Source organism: Euphorbia lathyris, chromosome 7 (genome assembly GCF_963576675.1).
Source record: "Euphorbia lathyris chromosome 7, ddEupLath1.1, whole genome shotgun sequence".
In the NCBI taxonomy this organism is placed as follows: domain Eukaryota; kingdom Viridiplantae; phylum Streptophyta; class Magnoliopsida; order Malpighiales; family Euphorbiaceae; genus Euphorbia; species Euphorbia lathyris.
This window is the reverse complement of record NC_088916.1, coordinates 7,820,837-7,834,279: the sequence shown is the minus strand read 5'-3', so window position 1 is coordinate 7,834,279 and position 13,443 is coordinate 7,820,837. Positions and strand designations below refer to the sequence as shown.

At 32.3% G+C, this 13,443-nt stretch overlaps 1 protein-coding gene across 1 annotated transcript; it reads left to right on the top strand.

Moving 5' to 3' along the window:
* Window positions 1-655: 655 nt before the first annotated feature.
* On the top strand, window positions 656-5,377 carry LOC136200742 (histidine--tRNA ligase, cytoplasmic-like). Its single transcript, XM_065991171.1, has 5 exons — window positions 656-1,936; window positions 2,118-2,300; window positions 2,806-2,940; window positions 3,842-3,961; window positions 4,264-5,377. Exons 1-5 carry the CDS (start codon window positions 680-682, stop codon window positions 5,044-5,046), a joined length of 2,478 nt encoding a protein of 825 aa, XP_065847243.1. The 5' UTR covers window positions 656-679; the 3' UTR covers window positions 5,047-5,377.
* The last annotated feature ends 8,066 nt before the right edge of the window (window positions 5,378-13,443 follow it).

The following is a 13,443-nucleotide window of genomic DNA, read 5'->3' as shown; positions in this document are numbered from 1 at the left end:
GTGCTTCTAATAATATTCATATTTTTTCGCATTTATTCAAAATGAAGAAAGTTAAACGCTGGAAGAGTAACAAAAAAGCTCGCCACTTCACTTGAGTTTTAGCCATTGTTTGTGAGGAAGTTAATGGAGGTAAATGGAAGTAATAAAATGTTAAATATCGCATTAACCTTGTTCGGAAATTATTTTTAGAGAGTAAATTTAACTCTCCGTCCGCTCCATATTTAAACTCCCAAATTAATTTACATTCTATAAACTCCTAAACAAGTTAATTTTAAACTTTCATTTTCATTACTTCTCTTTCCTTTCCATTTCCCTTGTTTGGGACGAGGGAGTTAAGTTAATGTAGGTAAATGAGAGTAATAGAACGTTAAATATCACATTAATTTTATATATGAGTTGTTTATGAGGATTAATGAAGGTTAATGGAAGTTAAATATTTACTTCATTTAACCTCTAAATTGATGAATAATAAAAATAACGGAAAATTCATTAACATAAATTAGGATTAATGGAAGTAACGGGAAAATTAATAGAGTAAATTTAACTTTCCTTTTGTTAGCTATTTAAAATCTCAAACAAACTTTTAACCTCGTTTATATTCTATAAAATCCCGTAACACTAACAGTTAACAATAACAGCGAACAGTGGCCGCTGAAACAAGTGGGACCTAATTCTCCTAATGGCGGGCAAAGGCGAATTGAAAGTCGTATCACTAGGAGGCAAGGGCTTCTCTCTCTCCTCCTCCTCCGCTTATGCCGTCGCTACCGGCCAAGCTCAGTTACGTATCGACTCATCTGCACTAGATAGACTAATCTCAGATCAAAACCCTCCCAAGTCTCTTAAGCCGTCTCAAATCCTTTTTCCTTCAACTTTCACCAGTCTCGAAATTCGTGCCTCTCTCACTTTTCTTCTCAACAAGCTTCTTCTCTTTTCCAATTCCACCAACATCCGTGCATTTCTTCCCAATATCATTTCCATTTGCCTAAATTCTAAACCTGAGACTTCGAGTCTCGATTCAATTGATGTTACTGAAGAGGAGAATCTCGTAATTCAGAAATCGTCTGCTCTTGTGTACGGAATTTGTGCCATTTTGGACCATGAATCCACTAATTTGGTTTCAGTTGTGGCTGCAGTGGCTGCTATTTCTTGTGAGGCGGCCAAGGGGAATGTGGCGGCTTTTAGTTCTATGGACACTGGGGATGGCTTCGTTGATAAAGAGGGACTTAGGGTTGCCGGTGATATGAAGGTATTTCTTAATGGATCCAAGCTGGTGGGGAAGTTAGAGAGTGAAGCATTTTCTAAGATTCCCAAAATTAATGGGAGATTGAGGGAAGCAGTGAAGTCTTTGCATTCAATGACACGTATCGCATTGAATTCCCGTGAGGAAGTCCATGAAGGCGATGTTGTACCGGCAGTGTTAGCATTGGCTGCAGCAATCCTGAAATTCGGTAAGAATAGTTTTTGTAGAGCGAAAATGAATTTAGATGCCCTAGGGATTGAAAGTTTGAAAACCAGTTTGTTGGGTATGTTTGAGAATAAATGTCCTAACGATGAGGCACTAAAGAATGCTTATAAGCTGCTTTTGGATTCACATTATGAGGATGATATTGCAAAATTTGTACATGAAGTGAGTGCTTTATTGGGGATTGTGTGGAGGATTGTTGCCTGGGAAGCGATAACAGCATATGTTGCACTTGAAGGTGGGGAATTGATCAGCACAACGGCGGTCTTGGGGAAGGGAACTAGTGTGGTGGTGCAGTTGATTAAGGATAGGTTGCAGAACAAGGGAGGGGTTTCCAATGATGTATTAGAGCAATTGGTTGGGGATCTATTGTTGTTTTTTGATCCAAAACAACCTGAGTTTGATGAAATGGTACATAAAGTGAAAGAGATTGTGGAAAGCAATGAAAGTAGAAGATTCCCCAAACTTTCAAAGGTAAGGCATTCCAACCTGAGTTTAATGGAAAACTTTGTTGTAATTTAATGTTTCAAAGGCACTGACAGTTAGTAGGATTCTTCATTCTTTGTTGTGTTACCATAATCATATTTTGTATTTTGTTTTGGGTTTCAATATGCAGTATGACAGTCTTATTTTGTGATTGCTTTCTGATTGATAGGCCACTAGTGATTTTGCGAAAGAACAAATGATGATAAGGGAGAGAGCATTTTCAATAATAACAGAACTTATCAAGAGGCATGGTGCAACAAGGGAACTTGACACTCCTGCATTTGAGTTGAGAGAGACTCTTATGCGGAAATATGGGTCGAATTTAAAGTTGATTTCTGATCTTGCTCACCAGGTATATATATTATTGCTTTGAACTTAGTGAGCTGATGTGTAGTTAAGATTAAGAATTTAACTGCTACTTTTGTTATTACTTAGATCAAATCTATGACCTTTATATAAAGTTGATTTATGATCTTGTTGACCAGGTATATATATTGTTGCACATGAGTTCTGCAACTAGAGATGAGATGATATGGTAACCCCTTAAAAGATTTGAAAAGTTGAAATCAGTGTTCTGGATGGGAGAATCAAATTCCATGTTGTTACTTAGATCCTAATATGTTGAGTTATTTCTTTTTTTTTTTTTTGTCTGTTTCGCCATTTCGTCACAGTATTGATCCCATTTTGGTACAACTATGCTGCATTTAAATTGATTTTATTCCTTTGTTCCCTTGTGGTTCTGAACTTGCTTAAAGTGCTAGATGAAGTGTTACAGTTGCAGTTTTTATTGCTTTTGGGGAAATAAACATGAACCAGCAAAGAATTTTAGATGCTCATTTTCTATTTGTGTTTGACAGGTTAAATTGAATCATCGGAGTTTGCTGGATGGTATGTTAGAAATTTGTGGAGTGCCACCTGAGAAGTTTGGTATGATTTGTTCAAGTATTGATAAACTAGACAAGCAATCCCTTGAGCAAGTTAAAAAAGAAATGGTAAGAGTATAGTTAATCTGCTGTCAGCCTTGATTTAAGTTTTAAGGATTTTCTTGAGTTGATAAGATACTTTTTCAATATATTCGCTATAACAATGCTTGATTTTGCAATTTGTGTATTTCAAAATCATATGTAATTTCATTTTTCTGTCTTCCTGGTTCATTTTAGCTGAATCTTATATTTATTTATTTTGTTTATGAATTCATTGCGTAGAGTATCGGAGTCAAATCTTGTATTACCACTTCTGAAGTCTTCAAGTACACAATTTAGCATGACTTTATATTTTAACCTCATGATTATACTGTATTCATCACTGATTTACGTCATCCTTGAGTCCTCTATATTTTCTTTCTTGGGTCATCTAGATTTAAATCAAGTTGCAAGTTGTCATGTATTTTGTTTAATTGATAATTTTATGTATCTATTAAGATGTTGCATTTATTTTTATTTTCTTAAATAAGCTTATACACTGTTACGAGTGGTTGATTGGTCTTGGTCATAACTGAATCAGTAATCAAAATTAATTATTGTTGAAGTGAGGTATGTAAGTGAACAATGTGCTGAGTAGACCAATCAAACATGTAGGATTGAAAAGTGTCCTTCACATGATAAATAGACCAGTTTACCAGTTCCTGGAAATTGTGCTGTTAGAACTTGTAAATTCTATAGCTGGATGTTGAACCATATTCAGTATATTCTATTGTTCTTTCTGGGTATCTATACCTTGTTACCATACATGGTATTGTTAACATACTTGATAGGATATTGATCCATTTCATGTTTGTTGTGTTTATCTACTACTATTGCCAGTTTCGACTTCGAAGATATTGATGCTAACCAGAAAAAGGACATAGTTACTACTAGTTAGTGCTGATTTTACTAAATTTCTGAATTTCTGCAGGTTGAGGAGAAGGGTTTGAGTGTAGAGACAGCAGACAATATTGGCAGAGTGGTTTTTGAGTTGAGTCTTGCTTATTATACTGGTGTCATATTTGAAACTGTTTTCAATGAAACCACGCAGGTAAATTTCATTTGTGCCTCTATATGTTTGTGCTTATTGTGCTCTGCTGTGTTAATTTTGGATTATAATGGTATTCATATTAGATTGTTGATTAGAATGATAGAGGGATGTCTGTCTGTGTGTGTGATATAATTACCAGTTGGATTTTCTAGCATGAATTTTCATAAAATTGCTTAAATAAGAGTGTCCGCGTTTAATTTCCATTTCCTAGCTAATTTTTCTTGTATCATTTTCTGTTTCCATTTCCGTGCATCATAGTTCATAAGTAGTCATGTTTACATTTGTTTCCTGCTTATTGTCAGGATGTGAGCGGCATCGGGGACATCAGCAAGTCAAGTGAATCCAGCTTGAAGACTAAAAATAAGCGGACATATGGAAGTGCATTCCCACAACTCATTAGTCCGAGGAAAAAAAGTGTTTGTTCTCCAGGCTCAGAGATGCCTGAAATCTTAAATGGCAGGAAGATAGTTAGAGTTCCGGATGCTGTAATTGCAGAGGGGATTAAACAGTGTGAGTTATGTCTAGTGGGGCAATTATTGGGGAAGTCTTCAGTTGAGCTCAACCTAGTACTGGACGGGGCAAATAAATTGTGGGGAAAGGAAGGAAGAATAGAAGTAAGCAAAATGAAAGATAAAGTTTATATCTTTAAATTTCCCAATGAAAAGATTAGAGATTTCGTTGTGGAATCTGGGCCGTGGTATATAGAAGAAAAACGATTGATGCTGAGAAAGTGGCAGCCAAAGATGAAACTATGGGAACTTGATAACTCGAAAGTTCCAGTTTGGGTGAAACTTAGAGGTATTCCAATGGAATATAGGACTATAAAAGGATTAAGTTACATTGCTAGTGCGCTTGGGAAGCCTTTATATGGTGCAAGTGCTGGTGATGATACATGTTTGCTTAATTATGTAAAAGTATGTGTTGAGGTGAGCATGGACGATGATATAATGGATTATATAACAGTTATGGATGATGATGGGGATGAATGGAGAGTGAAAGTTGAGTACGTGGGGATGCCAGAAAAGTGCCTCTCTTGCAAAGAGTTTGGACAACATTCGTGTTTTTCGAATGTCCAAACTTCATGAAAAATTACTAGAAGAGCTGATTAAGACAATGAGCAAAACATAGAGATACATTGACAACAATAAACTTGGTTTTTGGTGTTATGTGGAACCTTTTGGTATACAAGGGATTTTTGGGAGCCATTTGAAGACACACCAAGTTTAAACTTACGTTTACTTCTCCCTTTTTGTTGTTGTTAGATTTCTATTCTTTCTTCAAGAATATAAAGTTTATGTTGCTATTTTTATAGTTTTTGTTTATAATACAATTTGTTACAAAGTTCATGCAATAAAAGTAATTTTTCAATTTACTAACGAAGTTCCATTCGGCAATCGTCTCTGCGGTTGCTTATAATCTTTATTCTTCTTTTATCATTGTGAACTCTATTATCTATCACTCTAAGACGAGTTCAGTTTGTGAAATGCCAAAGGAGCAGTTGATACACCTAGGTGACATTTGGTACGTTGTAATGAATGCAGGGCCGATCCTGAGATTTTAGAGGCCCGGGAGCGAATTACCAAATGGGGTCCTAATAAATAAGTGAAAATAAAAAGAAATAAGTAGAAAAGTAAATTGTATAAAAGAAGATTACTTAAAAATGACACTTTTCTTATTACATTTAACAAAATATCTAATAAAAACATTTTATATTGCTTTAAGTACCCAATTTTTTATACAAAATGATGTCTATGAGCGTTTCTAGAAGTAAATTTCTTAAATTTAAGAAATTATGAAATAATTTTAATAGATTTTATGCTCTTTACGATATAAAGCATGATAACAAAAAAATGAAAAGCCAAATTTGAATATCACATCATTTAATGAGGTTTAGCGCCTAAGTTCTTGAAATTGGAAGATTTTGATACGTTTTTCCCAAATTGCTTTTGAAGGCCTAGTAAATCAGAATCTGATGGAATTTCTCAAAGACAACAAAAAAAGGCTATTAGTAATTGGAAGTTTCACACTGAGGTGATTAGAAAACAAAATTGATGATATAGCTGATGAATTGAGAAGATGAGCTGAGGATGTATGATAATATTACTACTTAATATTCTTTGGGATTGAAGTGTGATTAAGAAAGGGATAAATAAATTATAAATATTTATTGGGATTGATTGGTGGGAAAGATAATTATAGAAATACTTTGAGATAAATTAGGGAATTGATGCCCAAAGTTTTTAAATTAGGGAATTTAGAAAGACTATTTAATAACTGATGCACCGTTTTTTATTTGGAAAAACTAATTTGGAAAGAATCTAATGCCAACATTTTTAATCAACTGTAATTTTTTTTTTTTGAATTTAATCAAGCATAATTTAATAGGTACTAATACATTACTATAATTGGGGCCCTTCTCATCTTTGGGCCCTGGACAGGCGCCCCTCCTGTCCATGCTCAGGGACGGGCCTGAATGAATGTTGTAATGGAATGCTCATTACAATGGATGTTTATTACCATGTTTGGATTAGTTTATTGTTTTTATCGTAATGGAATCACAATTACACCACACAATTTTTCTTCACAAATTTATATAATAGGATTATATAAAAATATGCATGAATTCTCATTACGACCAGTTCAAATATTATTATTATTATTATTTATATTTATTATCCACAATTCTTATTAAACAATAAAATATAAAGTGAGAAAAACATGAAAAATGCGAAGAACGGGGAAAATGTGAAAACGGAAAAACACGAAAAATAGAAAAATATGAAAAATGAGAAAAAAAAACATGAAACACAAATGGTGCGTTTGGTACGCTGTAATGCAATGTAATGTAATCAAGATTGTAATGTAATCAAGGTTGTAATGTAATGGAATGGAATAATCATTACATTACCATGTTTGGCTAGTAAAATTTTACAATTGATGTAATGTGATTACCATTACATTATCATGTTTATTTTATTATGTATAATCATAAATTTCTATTCACTCTTATAAATATATATAATTATATATATAACAATAGTAATAATAAAAAAATTAATAATATTGTGATGTAAAAAATGGAGTAAATGAAAAGGTTAGATTGAAGGAATTAGGAATACATGTTGGAATGTAATGGGAATTCCTATTGATTTCTTTGGTAATCCTCATTACAAAACTTATTGAAGAAAATTGATGTCATGGAATTCTCAATACATTCCAATAAAACTATAAAGTGCATCCAAACATAGTAATGAGTTTTTAATGTAATGAGCATTCCATTACAGAGCTCATTACATCTTACCAAACGTACCCAAAATACGAAAAGATGGGGAAAACGTGAAATTGCGGAAATTGAAAATGAAAAAGACGTGAAAAACTAAAAATGCAAAAAATGCAAAAAAAAACGGGAAAACGGAAAAACTAACAAAAATTAACATGTTTTTAACCATCAGATATGGATGTTTCCATGCATATGAAAATTTGAGAATAATTGAAGTTTCTAACTAAATTTGATGAAACAAACATAAGTATTGTAATAATAATTACATTTCACCAATTTTTTTTTTTTAAATTTGTCAACAAACATTGTAATGGAATCAGTATTACATTGCATTACAACATTGATTACATTACTTTGCATTACATCATACCAAACAGTACCTTGATATTGATATAATGATTATTGTCATCATCATGACAAAGATGGTATACAAAAAGTGGTTCTACTTGTTGATTATATTGATACACTCAAACAAGTTGTGTCCTTAGTTAGAAAGCACGCGCATGGTCATGGCTTGGTTGTTGGAAAAGGTAGAATGTTACAGTGTGAATAGATGTAAATAATCAATAGTCAGTAGTCACTAGTAAAATAGTCAATAAGTATAAATTTATTAGCTTTCTAACTCTTATATAAATACCTATAATTAATCGCCAATAATATAGAAGAGCATTTGTCAATCTTTCTATTATTCTTTACACGGGATAATAGTATATGCTACAACTCCTAACAAAACGATCTTGAATGTGCTCGATACAAGCTTTCATGTACTAGAGACTACGGAGCCCAACTTATTCTTAGTTATTGCATGTTTTGTCACAGAGATGGGTGGTTCTCATGTGGCAAGAATTATAAGATCACATGTTAATACTAATTTGTACGCGAACATGTTGGTAAGAGTTTTGAATTGTATTAATGTTTATCATTCATAAGCTATATTGCACGAAAACTCTTTTAATTAGCGTTTCAGCATTTAGTGTCCGTTTCCATTTCTTTTCAGTTTCCATTACCGTTTCCTAGCTAATTTATTGATTTATTTATTCATAAGCCTAAATTTGTTGATTTATTTATTTATTTATCCATTACCGTTTCCATTACCCGTCCCTTTGAGGTTAGAGATAGTATGTTTTGGTTGTGTTAGAGTCTTCAGTATCAAACCCACTTACTATTTCAATTGAATTGAATCTTACATTGGATTTTGGGAAGAAAAATTATTCTTATAGAATTATGAATATGATTCATAAAATTGAATTTTAGGTACGAAATAGTTCTATCCTGTAAGAGAATACTATGAGATGAGAAACTAGATCTTTTTGTTTGACTGAACTTTTTACATAGTAAAACATTTCTAAGTTCTTTTACCCTACTTGAGATGACAGGTTTTCATGTCCAAACTAATACGGAGAGGTCTCTATTTATTAATTCTAAACTTCCAATTAATTATTTTACTTTGGTCTGGTTAAAATAATTAACCAAAAGAAGCATTAAGTTTTATATGAAAAATCTTGAAAAACCAATACATCACACTAAATGGTAATTAGGTCTAATTTATGAATTTTGATTGACAAATTTAATCACGGTCAATATAAATGATTAATTATATGGTAAATTTCGAAAAAAAATCATGTGGTTTCACTTTTTTTTGCAAAAAAAGGACTGTGGTTTTTTCTTTTCAAATACAGGACTGTGGTTTATTCCGTTACACTATTTACGAATTTGGTGAAGATGCCGTTTATTTGCTGACGTGCGAAGGGCAAATATGGGTTTTTAAAAAAATTTGGGTAAATTTAAAAAAAACATGTGGTTTCACTTTTTTTTTGCAGAAAAATGACTGTGGTTTTTTTTCTTTTCAAATACAGGATTGTGGTTTATTCCGTTACACTATTTACGGATTTGGTGAAGATCTCGTTTATTTGCGGATGTGGCTGAAGGGCAAATATGAGTTTCTAAAAAAATTGACCAATGGATTTTTTATAACTATTTTGGGTCTATAATATTGACCAATGGATTTTTATAACTATTTTGTGGATACAATATTGACTATAAAATCTCACATGAGCGCAAATTTCACAGGGTTGTTCAAGGCCTTTTATAGTCAATTTTTTAAAAAATCCATATTTGCCCTTCAGCCACGTCAGCAAATAAACGACATCTTCACCAAATCTGTAAATAGTGTAACAGAATAAACCACAATCTTGTATTTGAAAAGAAAAAAAACCACAGTCCTTTTTCTGCAAAAAAAAAAAGTGGAACCACAGGTTTTTTTAAAAAAAAAATTTACCCCAATTTTTTTAAAAACTCATATTTGCCCTTCGCCACGTCAGCAAATAAACGGCATCTTCACCAAATCCGTAAATAGTGTAACGGAATAAACCACAGTCCTGTATTTGAAAAGAAAAAAACCACAGTCCTTTTTTCTGCAAAAAAAAAAAAGTGAAACAACATGAGTTTTTTTTTTTAAATTTACCCTTAATTATATTCAAGTTCGGATTTGATTCATCCCCAACAAACATTAAAAATCATAAATTAGTTCTGAAGTGGATGAAAGAAAATTGATTTGATTAGAAGATTATTAAGCACAAATTCATAAGAAATAAAATTCAATCACTTTCATCGTTGCCTATAAATAATAGTCAGATTCGTCGCAGTCAAACAAAATCTCTTTCTTTTACTCTTTTTTAATTTCTGTTTTATTACAAAAATAACCAACAACCAACCGGCAAATAAGCTACATAAGGGGTTAACACATAATCATTTGGTTTCCAAAGGTGAGCTGCTAAATACTGTCCCTAAATTACTTATCACCGTTTCCGTTGGACTTTTTTACCTTTCTCATAATTTTGATCAAAACTTAAAAATTTTCTCTTCAAAATCATAAACCCGAACAACAATAATTGAAATTATCAAATTTTGAAATTTTCTCTCAATTTTTTTTTTCTCATTTTTTGCAAATTTTTTATGCTGGTACGGAGTGTTGGGCAGTGAAACACTGCCACATCCATAAGATGTCGGTGGCGGAGATGCGTATGTTGAGATGGATGTGTGGTCACACGAGAAAGGACCGGGTGCGTAATGAAATAATTAGGACAAAAGTAGGGGTCACATCTATTGAGAATAAAATGAGAGAAAACCGACTAAGGTGGTTTGGCCATGTGAGACGTAGAGCGCTTGATGCGCCGGTTAGGAGAACCGAAGAGTGGCAAAGGGATGTAGTGGTGAGGGGTAGGGGAAGACCTAAGCAAACTTGGAGGAGGGTGATCGAGAGTGATATGAGTTTATTGGGAATTGAGGAAAATATGGTAGTGGATAGGACGGAGTGGAGGGAGCGAATCTGTGTCGCTGACACGACTTGATTTTCACGGTTTTATATGATGGTTCATGTTAGCCGACCCCGAATCATTTCGGGACTAAGGCTTTGTTGTTGTTGTTGTTGTTGTTGTTGCAAATTTTTTATGCAAAGGGCAAAATTGTCCAAATAGAAGCGGTGATAAGTAATTTAGGAGCGATAAATAGCAAAATCGTTTCCAAAATCATGCAATAATACCAGAACGCACAAAGAGACTCGAAATACAAAAAGGAGATTAGAGAGAGAAAGAATCACAACAAATTAGGAAATATGATTTAAATTCATAAACTCACCTTGTATATTGAATCGGAGTAGTATATGTTTGATCTAGGTGGTCTGGAACCCAAAAGGAGTCAAAAATGCATTTGAAAGTCACTAAAAGTTAGTAAAATCCAAAATCTTAGGGTAGAAAATCAGCAAAATCGAGTGAAACCAGCGAGCCAAAGCCATATCATCCCTCAAAACAACATCTAGGTCATCCCCAGTAGGGATGGCAACGGGTAGCGACCCTAATGCGACTATCCGTACCCTGTATAAAAAGGTATGGAATCAAAACCATTATCCGTTAGGGTAATAGGACGGGTATGGGAATACCCCCTAGGGTACCCGTTATCCGTCATAAAAAAAAATTTATATTAATAAATATCATTGTTTTTTAGATGTAAGACGTGAAATTTAAACCCCAACCATTTATTTTTCAACAATTGAGTGATACCACTAAACTACTTTATTCTTATTAATTAAGGTTCAATTTATTCAATTTTTAGATTGATGATTTATTAAATTTATAGTTTGTTAAATTTATCATATTTTTTTTTATTTATTGATTCTTAACGGGTAAAGGTACCCACGAATTAAATGGGAAGGGTATGGGATGCAAAAAGTATACTCGTTAGGGTAATGGGATGGGTACGGATAATTAAAAAATAAAAGAGTAAGGGTTTGAGAATGACATTACCCGCAGGTACCCTACCCGTTGCCATCCCTAATCCCAGCAACCCATAAACCATAGTGACCATCTACACACTGAACAAACCAGTTAAGTGACCGTCCGAACACCGAAACCCCAGCAAAGCAACCTTAAACTTAAGAAACCAAGAGCAAATGGGTGAGTAGGAAGGACCATTAGGCCCCTGATTTTTCATTTCTTTTAGTTCATTAAGCCCTTGATCTTTTATTTGGATACATTAAGCAACTGATCATTTATTTTTGGTCTCATTAAGCCATTGATGATAAAAAAAAAAAAAAAATTGAACATAAAATTCGGTTAACAGACTGTTATTCATTGCATCTGCATTCAAAATTTGAAAGCAGTTTTGGATGTGTAATGTGACTATAGGAAAACTATAAAAACCTTAATTAAAACTGTAAAAAATATATTTTTTAATAATTTCAAATACAGATGAAGTTAATAACATATTTTTAACAGAATTAGATGTTCATAACTTACTAATTTGATCATAAAAGGCTTAATGAGACAAAAAAAAATTAATGATCGGGGGCTTAATGTATCCAAATAAAAGATGAGGGTTTAATGAACCATAAAATGAAAGATCAAGGGTCTAATGATGCTTTTTACCTTTTATATATTGACCCTGTCAATTGTCATTCTTATTCATAACATCCCTCCATTGACTCTTATTGTTTCAATTATTTCAATTTATCCCTTTTGTATTTAGAAATTGACCCTGTTTGTTGTAATTGCTTCAATTTAACCCTTAACATTTTTAGATTTGCCTATGCTTGCTTCAATTTATGTAACTTAATCCTTTCGCCTTCATACATTGGCCCCTCTTGTTTTAATTGAATCAGTTTAGTCTTTCCATTTTATAAAATCATCCTAATTGTTTAAATCATATTCAATTAAGTCCCTCCACATTTCAATTCAACCCCCACAATCTGAATTTTGTTCAATTTAACCCTCTAATATTTTTTTTGCTCCCTCAGCTTATTCAATTTCTCAAATTGAGTCCAATTTTTTTGTATTAATTTTGTTTCAACACGTAATTCTCATTTTTGTAAAAATTGTGGAACAAAAAAATTAATTGCTCAATGATTAATCGATTAATCGGACATTCACCAGTAGTATAATTAATAGACCTAATGTAATGTTTGCTTATTTATTCCATTCTTTTGTAAAAATTCATTATATATTTTCTAATTCTTATTTATTCCATTCTTTTGTTTATACATGGACCCTATTTACTAATGCGTAAATAGATGTTACGGTGTGAATAGATGTAAATAGTCAATAGGTGTAAATTTATTAGCTGCAAATAGTCAATAGTCACTAGGTGTAAATTTATTAGCTGTAACAAATTAGGATGTTACAATGTGAATAGTCACTAGCCAATAGTCAAATAGTCAATAGGTGTAAATTTATTAGTTTTCCTTATTTACAGAGCTGCAATTGGATTTTGGAATATGCGTTTTGTCAATACGTAAATGCAATTTAATAAAAAATAAAAATGTTATTTGTTATCATTAGAACTTAATTGTGTAATTTCAAATACTTTGTTTTGTAACCTAAATAGGATAAACCAAAAATTTTATTGTACTTTATCATTTATATTAATTGGATTTGGAATCCAATTAACATAAATGTTTAATTGGAACGGGTAAGGAAGGAAAATAAATTAGATCTAATTAAACATGATTGGTATGGAACTTTGGATTTATAATTTAAATAACATGATTTTTTAATTAAAACTAATAAGGAAATAAAATAAATCAAATCCAATTAAACGTTATTGTTATGGAATTTAGGATTTGGAATCCAATTAACATAAATATTTAACTAGAACGGGTAAGGAAGGAAAATAAATTAGATGTAATTAAAATGATTGTTATGGAACAATC